Here is a 9,526-nt window from a genome sequence, read left to right on the forward strand (position 1 = left end):
GGTTTACATGAACAGTTATTACATTGCAACAGTTAGTAAATTAATGATCTTTATACAGAAATTGTGACCTGCTTACAAAGTACCATTTATACTGTACATACTTTTTCAAATGAATCATCATTTAGTACAATCATAATATAGCCTTAATACAGTCAAGTCAAAAACCTTTGATTGTTACATTCAGTTCATTCACATTCAATCCACCAACAGGGGGCAGTGTGGTACCGTTGAACTACTATTTTTTTCCTTTCACATTCTTTAACATCCACCCACACATCTTACAGTTCATTCTCTCTCTCTCTCTCTCTCTCTCTCTGGGGCCATGCTTTTGGATACTTCTCCTTGGCCAGTCGGACAAATTCCTCTGCACTGTCCAGAGAGATCAAACGATCCTGACAAACCAAACAGAACAGAAGACACACAGAAGACAAAACAATAGCACATTTTAACAGCCTGAAAACTGCTGACAACACATTTCACAGCTGCACTCTGGATATCTCTGAGAAACTAACAACTTGTCAAAAATCCAGGAAAAACATGGTATGCATCACACAAGGCCAAGATAATATTATCTATCAGAAAAGGGTCAGGATGCTTTAAATGTACATACCTTGACCTAACTTGAGGCTATTCCAAAAACATTTCTAAAAGACTTAAGCTAGTTCGCTGCCAAGCTCTAAGCAGGTATGGCTGCCACAACAAACATCCGCCCTCAGGATATCGCAAGTAATCCTGCAACAGTGATGTAACAGTAGCGGTTACCAAGACGAAGGCGTATCTGTCATTGGCCGCTATGCCGGGTGGGAAGAGGCCAGACTCCTCCATTATGGACTGGAGCAGCTCTCGGGCCTTGTCCAGATTCTCAGACTCGAGGAGAGCTGTCTGTCTGTTCACAGAGAGCAGAGCATCCACCTCCCGCTGGTAGCCTAGGGAGATAAGAGCACACACGCACACACTCAATCATACACACACATATACACACACGTCATCACACATGCACACACAAACACTCACACACACACACACACACACACACACACAAATATATTTCAGCACAATTCATTTGACCAACATGTGATCATGTGATAAAATCATGGCGTTCATTTGTGTGGGAGAGTGTCTGAGTCTGTGTGTGTGTGCGCGAGTGTGTGTGTGTGTGTGTGTGTGTGTGTGTGTGTGTGTGTGTGTGTGTGTGTGTGTGTGGGTGTATGCATACTATTCAGATTTGTGTACATGTGTGTGTGTGTGTGTGTGTGTTTGTGCAGCCATCCTGAGGTATGTCTGGGTGAATGAGACGTTTGTTAGGGTCAGTAACCACACCACGCTAGCCTCTCATAGTCTCCAATGACAACAGGTCCACACAAACCCAATCTGACAATGCAGTTAGGTGTGTTTGTTGGGGGGACAGAGTGCCACATTATGAAGTAGGCCATCAATATGGATGAGTGTGTGCCCTGATTGCCTTGCCTTAAGCGACGTGGTCACCATACATGACTATTAGGCTTGAGACCTGGGTGGACAGACGGCTCTCTTCTCTCCTTTTGTGTGCCAATCAAACAGGAGAGGACAGGAAGACGGAGAGGAGAGGATGACAAAGAGAGGGGAAATCATGCATGGATAAAGAGACAGAGAGAGAGAGAGAGAGAGATCCCAACGGAGTGAGTGAAAAAGAGAAAGGGAGAGAAATGTAAAAGAAAAAGAAAGAAATAGATACACAGAGTCAAACAGGGATATAGTCAGCAAGACAAGTGTAGTGAAAAGGAGAGAAAATTAGATGAAAGAGGGAGGAGAGATAGAGGTAAAGAGAAAGGATGAATAGAGAGAGAGAGAGGGAGAGATAGAGGTAAAGAGAGAGGAGTGATAGAGAGCGAGGTAAAGAGAGAGGAGTGATAGAGAGAGAGAGAAAGAGAGAGAAAGTAGAGCAATATAGAGAGAGGAGTGATAGAGGTAAAGAGAGAGGAGTGATAGAGAGAGAGAGAGAGAGAGGAGCAATAGAGAGAGAGGGGTGTGGGGGAGCTGTGAAAGAGGGAGGAGAGAGGGAGAGAGAGAGATAGGGAGAGAAAGAGGAGCAATAGAGAGAGAGGGGTGTGGGGGAGCTGTGAAAGAGGGAGGAGAGAGGGAGAGAGAGAGAGATAGGGAGAGAGAGAGAGAGAGAGAGAGAGAAAGAGGAGCAATAGAGAGAGAGGGGTGTGTGTGTGTGTGTGTGTGTGTGGAGGAGGGGGGGGGGGTTGCTCACCCAGCAACAGCAGGATCTTCTTCCACCTGGTGTTGACCTCCCGGCGGGAACACTTCAAACTGTGGATGTCATAGTTCAGCTTCTCCCACTCCTGAGGACGAGAAGAGAAATAGACATATAGAGAGTTAGAGTGAAAGAGAGAGAAAGAGATATAGTGAACGAGAGAGAGAAACAGGGAGAGAGAGAGAGTGAAAGAGAGAGATGGAGAAACAGACATATAGAGAGAGTTAGAGTGAAAGAGAGAGAAAGAGAGAGCGACAGGGAGAGAGATAGAGTGAAAGAGAGAGAGGTCAAGAGAGAGATAATGTTTACATGGTCTGGTCAGACATATTCAGGTCAGCCTTGCGTTTCTCTGGATGTAGGTTAACGAGGTAATAAGTGACTAATGAGCATGTGGAGTGGGACTGTTTAACTAGGCCCAGCCCAGCCCAGGACAGGACAGGACAGAAGAGGTAAACATGGGCATAGAGACCACCGCAACACAAAGACAACAAGTCATGACACCCACGAACAGAGCCACTATACATAAGTACTTCCACGTATATGTCTGGCCTCAGTGTAGTGAGTGGATGGTATGGTGGACATACAGATCCTCTCTTTATGTGGAAGAGCTTGTCTTGCAGAAACCATATGGTAAAGAAGTGCTTATGTGTGCATAGATGTACATGGTTCAGCGTGGTGTGTGTGTGTGTGTGTGTGTGTGTGTGTGTGTGTGTGTGTGTGTGTGTGTGTGTGTGTGTGCATAGATGTGCATGGTTCAGCGTGGTGTATGGATATGTATCATTGAGGACCCTTGCTTTTGTGGAACATGTGTCAGGGAAATTGACAATTTTTCCAAAGGCTAATTTTCAATTAATTTTGTATTAATTCTTTACTTTGGTGAATGTACTGTATTGACCATTCCTCCATCCAGAGAAAAACACATTTTCCAGACTTCAGTCTCTCGTGGACAGCATCTTTATGTCAGTGGAGTCTGACTGAAGTTGCCTATGGATACTCACCCTAGACCAAACCAAGTGATTTAGAAGCTTCATCAGTATCAGTAATCTCATTCCAAACTTGATAGAGTGAGCCGAGGGCTGATTAGTGATTACCTAACTTTAATATTCACAGATATTTATAGTCAATACTTAAATCTATTAATGTTGTATTCTTTGGAGACAGCAATACTTTCTTGGCATATTAAACATAATACTTTTGACCCCGACACTCGTCACAAAATATTCAGATGTCAATTTTTTGTTGAACGCACAACATTCTGTGCCCACTTCTCTCTTCTTTGACACGTTCATTTGGATTTAACGGATTGTTTCATAACCGCTAATAATGTCCATAGACTGACAGAAATACGGCAAAATACCCCCCTTCCCCTGATGTGGGATCAGCACTGTAGCACATTAACCCAGCAGACCAGTGTGACTGTGAATGCCACAATAACCCAGCAGACCAGTGTGACTGTGAATGCCACAATAACCCAGCAGACCAGTGTGACTGTGAATGCCACAATAACCCAGCAGACCAGTGTGACTGTGAATGCCACATTAACCCAGCAGACCAGTCAGACTGTGAATGCCTTAACGGCTTTAATGAAATCTGTTGGCTAAATGAAGCACACCGCCTCGTGTGTGAGTTCCAAAAATAAGAGCGGAGGGGAGCGTGTGCGTGTGTGTGTCTGTGTGTGTGTGTGTGTGTGTGTTCGTGTGCGTGTGCGTGCGCGTGCGCGTGTGTGTGTGTGTGTGTGTGTGTTCGTGTGTGTGTGTGTGTGCGTGTGCGCGTGTGCGTGCGCGTGTGTGTGTGTGTGGACTGGAGGCTGGACAGTATCATCTGCTCAACTGCTTCTTGACATCCAGTTTGAGCGAACTCTCAAGAAAGTCCCAATTGTCTAAGTGTAATCACAGTAGCCTTTTCTCAATGACCAAATGAATAAATGTCCTCTCAGACAGACACCTCCAGTGGCTCTATCCTTAAGGCCTTGACCTGTACTACTGTAAGCCTTTTTGACATTTTTTTTTTTGCTTTTATGGACAGTTTGATCTAATTTGATGTCCGTGTATAGGCACAGAGAGGAGGCTGTTCTCCTCCGCCCCACAAACCTGCAGCAGGAACAGAGCCCCCTCACAGTGCCCCTGATGGGACGAGATTCAGTGACGCTGATTCAATGATTGCGTTAGAGAGGGACCCGCTGGAGAGACCAGATGCGTGGGTCTCTGGTGCCTAACGAGACACAACTCCGCTTGGAACTTCCCGGAAAAAGCCAAAAACAAAACTCTCGGAATTGTATTTCCGAGTTACGAAGGAAAAGCAATCTGAGTGTGGAAGAGTGTGGAAGAGTGTAGAGTGAAAGAAAAGTGTAGATATCGTGTAAGCATGTTCTAAGGGGGCAGAGGGAGGGTCACAGGTCAGGTCATAGGTCAGGTCACACACACACACACTCCACTGCCACCAGCTCCTTGAGTGCACTCAACCCCAGTCAATACTTCTTCAAGTTCTTTACTAAGTGTCACCACTGGCTTTGCACGCATGTTCCTGAGGACTTCACACGTGCAGACAGTCTTACCCACCCACACACACACACACACACACACACACACACACACACACACACACACACACAGGCCTTCACACGTGCAGACAGTCCTGTGTATACAGTAGTGTATATTAATAATGACACTATAAAACAGGACCAAATAGAATAGAGTAGAATAGTATAGAATGCAATAAAATAGAGGAAGCTTTTCAGAGGAATAATCCCCATGGCTCGTGTGGTAAGTAGGATACAGTAACTTACAGTGGTCCTTACTGTACAGAACAGAACCGTGTTGACAGAACAGAACCGTGGTTTGAGTGGTCCTTACTGTACAGAACAGAACCGTGGTTTGAGTGGTTCTTGCAGTACAGAACAGAACCGTGGTTTGAGTGGTTCTTGCAGTACAGAACAGAACCGTGGTTTGAGTGGTCCTTACTGTACAGAACAGAACCGTGGTTTGAGTGGTTCTTGCAGTACAGAACAGAACCGTGGTTTGAGTGGTCCTTACTGTACAGAACAGAACCGTGGTTTGAGTGGTCCTTACTGTACAGAACAGAACAGAACAGTGGTTTGAGTGGTTCTTACTGTACAGAACAGAACAGTGGTTTGAGTGGTCCTTACTGTACAGAACAGAACAGAACAGTGGTTTGAGTGGTCCTTACTGTACAGAACAGAATAGAACAGTGGTTTGAGTGGTCCTTACTGTACAGAACAGAACAGAACAGTGGTTTGAGTGGTCCTTACTGTACAGAACAGAACAGTGGTTTGAGTGGTTCTTACTGTACAGTACCTCTGTTGCCTTGTCCGTCTGATTCCTCATCGTGATGAAGGCCTGTAGCTCTTCGTCTGAATCTGGTTCCGCGTGACCGCTGGACTTCCTGGGGGTCCTCCGCAGGGGTCTGTCTGGGTCTGTCCCGGTCGCCGGTAAGAACTCCTGGGACAGGTCCCCTCCGCTGGACACACTGACCCGGGAGTCCTCAGACAGGTTTGGTGCTGGAAATTCTTGGTAGAACTCATGTCTTCAGTCAAATGACAAAATGTATTAAAGGAGTTTACATTACATTTAGCAGACGCTTTTATCCAAAGCGACTTACATATGTGCGACTTACAATGTATACACTTATACACAGCTTTGTTACACTGATGGCACACTGCACATCAGGAGCAATTAGGGGTTCAGTGTCTTGCTCAAGGACGCTTCGACAGGGAATCGAACTAGCAACCTTCTGCTTACTAAACGACTTCTCTACCTCCTGTACCACTGTAGCCTCATATTAGTTACAAGGTTGTTGTTGTTTTTTTCAACAAAACACAAGGGATCAGAAAACACTGACAAGGTCATAGTCAAGAGCTGACAACACATTTGTCTCGTTAACACAAATATTTCAGGCTCTCACGACTTAAATGTGTTGTCATGAAGTCCCTGCGCAGTTCACATTGTTACTCACAATTAAATTACCTATCCTATGTGAAATGCAGACCCATTATCATGCATCTGAATACGATTTAGAAAATACATATTTGAAGATAACTTGCATACTTGCACACTGTACTGAAAGGGCAAATGTCACACCCAGGACGCTGCGCTCGTCTAGTGAGCGTCGTTTGGCACTGCCGTCCGTGCAAGCACGGCAATCCAAACTATTCTCATTTGTAGTTCCACGTTGGTGGAACGAACTGCCTAGTACTACTAGAGCAGGGGCGTCCCTCTCTACCTTCAAGAAGCTTTTGAAGACCCAACTCTTCAGAGAGCACCTCCCTTCCTAACTGGCACCTTGACTAGCGCTTAACTTGCACTTCAGCAGTACATTCCTGCACTTCTTTTTCCTTTCTAGGTCGTTTTTCTAATTCTTATGTAAAGTAGTATTTATTGTTACACCATGTTCTTTATTGTTCTTAGCTTGACTGTTCTCTCCATTGTACGTCGCTCTGGACAAAAGCGTCTGCTAAATGACTAAATGTAAATGTAAATGCATTAAAGTTGAGAGAAAATCACGTATCATGTAGATGAACATAGTCTTAGAAAAAGACATGGCTCATAAAGTAAGTATCTACACGAAAGAGAACAAGTAACTTCACAGACTGACCGTAAAATCGCGTTCTTCTCCTCCCTGTCATGGCCTTTGATGCCCCAGGAGCAACATGTGTAAATCGCACCCATTTGACGCACGGAAAAAGTGTTGCGTCGCTGTGCATAAATCTCAACGGTTCATTGAGCTTCGCATTCCTGGAGAATAGCGAACCTCTTTTTGGGTCTTGTTCACTGCCAAGTCGGAGCCCTGTGAGCCAAGCCAGCAACCCGTGAGGCTCTTTGGAGGCGGCGTTTGCCAGGAGTTGCCGAGTTGCATGCAGCATGTGACAACGACCTCAGCTTTCTTTTGTGCATAACTCATTGACCAGTGCTCGGGTCCCAAAAAACGCCAAGCTTGCAGGAGATTTCCTCCTCTTTCTGCAGATTTAGATTTCGCGTTGTGTTCTATTTCCGGGTGTGTCTCAGAACTGAGTTTAACCCTCTTATCATATTAGATTGGATACGAATTCATTTGAGATTAGACTACTCTTTGACTTCAGGTTGGGGTACATACAATTCTGTTGTAATAATGTGCAGCTGTAATTTTTTAGTTTTAGACAACTATTCATTTGCATACTAATAATTAATAAACAAATGTGACAAATAAACAAATTCACTCACAATAATGAATGACGATATACAATAACATACATTTATAATGTATAAAATAGAATGCATTCAACATTATTAAAAGAGTTATTCACAAATAATTAACGATTCGCTGCTGCCGGAACATTACAATATCTTCAAATACACCGATGTATAGACTTTCGTTCATTGCAAAATCAATTAGCACAAACATCAGGGTGTAAACATGTCAAATAGATGTATAATTGTGCTGACATTTATTGCATACCAAACAGAATATAAAAGAGGAGTGACTAAGTGGCAGATGATGCTGTGTCACTGCCGTGGAGCTGTGTAGGAGCGGGAGGCCGAGGGGGGCATGTCGGGCCCCGGGTTGGTTTTGGGGCCACTGAGGGGGTCCTTGGCTGTGTCTGGCAAGGACTGATATCTGGACATCTTATGTGAGCTCACACTGCCCTTCCTGCAGGGAGGAAGAGACAACAGCGGTCAACAGATGCTAATCAAACACACGTATACATGCACATCACACACACACACACACGCTGCTAATGAAAACTAGCATAGAGGCTACTTTGTCACCAACTCCGACAAACACACACACACACACACACACACACACACACACAGACATACACACACAAACACACACACACACACAAACAAATGGGCAAACACACACTCACCTGTTGGAGGAGGGTGGGGTAACAGGAGGGAGGGCAATGATTCGGGGCCGAGCAGTGAGCACCAGCTCCCCAAGGAAGGCCTCAGTCATCAGGTTCTTCAGCGTGTTCATCAAGACATCCTCCACCAGGTCACCAAACTCAGGGAACCTGACAAACACACACGCACACACACACACACACACACACACACACACACAAACATACACACAAACAAACACACACACACACACACATCATCACATGAACACACACACACACACACACACACACACACACAAACACACACACAAACACACACACACACAAACACACACACACACACACACACACACACACAAACACAAACAGACACACACACACACACACACATTATCACATGAACACACACACACATACACAGACCATAATTACATAAACCCATAATTTAGACTACACAGACACAGAAACAGACATAAAGTCACAAACGAGCACAAATATGTACACAGGCACAAAACAGTGTATCCACCTGCGTATCGCTTCCTCAGTCTTCCGCTCCCGCTCCTCCCGCAGTGCATTCTGGGAAGCCTCCTCCGCCACCCCTGCCTGCTCAGTGGCTACCCTTCGGGCGGAGTCAGGCTGCAGTGACGGTGACATGAGCCGGCACGGAGGTGGGGACAGCGGGGGGACCCCTGTGACTCCTGACCCCCCGTCTCTCACCCCCGTGTCCGGGCTGCCACAGTGCGCTAAGGAGGGCTGGGAGGCGGAGGAGGGTGGTGGCCGGGGAGGTGGAGGGGGTCGGAGCTGGGTGAAGTAGGGCACGGGATCGTCACGGTCGTTCTGGATGCTCGCGGGGAACTGGGGCTCATCCAGCAGACTCCTGAGGTCGGGAGGGGACAGGTTGTTTCACATACATTTCCATTTTATACAATTCCACAACAGGAATATCAAGGAGACAGATGCAGAGAATCTTTGGGCAGTGGAGGAGACAAAGAGAGAGAGCGAGAGCAAGAGAAAGAGAGTGAGTGAGTGAGAGAGAGAGAGAGAGAGAAAGAAAGAGCAAGAGAGAGAGCGAGAGCAAGAGAAAGAGAGTGAGTGAGTGAGAGAGAAAGCGAGAGAATACTTGAGAATGCGTGTGTGTTTATATGTTTGGGCTTGTGTGTGAGTGTGCTCATGTGTGTGTGTGTGTGGGTGTTGTACCTGATTATAGAGATGAGTGTGTGTGTGAGGATCTCTAGCTCTGGGCCCTGCCTCAGGGATGGGAGGTTGACGGAGGGCGGACGACCCTCAGATGACCCCGAGGGTGGAGTTTTGGTCCGCTCCAATCTGACAACACAGTCAGTCAGAAACAGCAGAACATCAGAACCAGAATCGACCTACTGCTGCTCACCGGCAGGATTTATGGACCAATATAGTATTTACTACAGTTCAGGGCAGAGATAGTG

At 45.9% G+C, this 9,526-nt stretch overlaps 2 protein-coding genes across 2 annotated transcripts in view; both read right to left on the reverse strand.

Annotated features, from left to right (window-relative positions):
* Window positions 1-254: 254 nt before the first annotated feature.
* On the reverse strand, window positions 255-7,326 carry LOC116223102 (melanoregulin-like). The gene is made up of 5 exons (XM_031578565.2): window positions 6,851-7,326; window positions 5,554-5,782; window positions 2,237-2,327; window positions 763-926; window positions 255-392 (listed from the first exon to the last, which is right to left on the reverse strand). The coding sequence occupies exons 1-5, from the start codon at window positions 6,922-6,924 to the stop codon at window positions 279-281; spliced, it is 672 nt and encodes a 223-aa protein (XP_031434425.1). The 5' UTR covers window positions 6,925-7,326; the 3' UTR covers window positions 255-278.
* Window positions 7,327-7,561: 235 nt separating this feature from the next.
* cfap65 (cilia and flagella associated protein 65) overlaps window positions 7,562-9,526 on the reverse strand; it is a 22,697-nt gene continuing 20,732 nt past the window's right edge. Inside the window, exons 29-32 of the mRNA XM_042709289.1 lie at window positions 9,282-9,407; window positions 8,611-8,961; window positions 8,106-8,252; window positions 7,562-7,882 (exon numbers count right to left, since the gene is read on the reverse strand). Of these exons, the coding sequence (XP_042565223.1) occupies window positions 7,738-7,882; window positions 8,106-8,252; window positions 8,611-8,961; window positions 9,282-9,407 (769 nt within the window). The 3' untranslated portion in view covers window positions 7,562-7,737. The remainder of the gene's footprint in view (window positions 7,883-8,105; window positions 8,253-8,610; window positions 8,962-9,281; window positions 9,408-9,526) is intronic.

This window comes from Clupea harengus, chromosome 2, assembly GCF_900700415.2.
Source record: "Clupea harengus chromosome 2, Ch_v2.0.2, whole genome shotgun sequence".
NCBI classification, from domain to species: Eukaryota; Metazoa; Chordata; class Actinopteri; order Clupeiformes; family Clupeidae; genus Clupea; species Clupea harengus.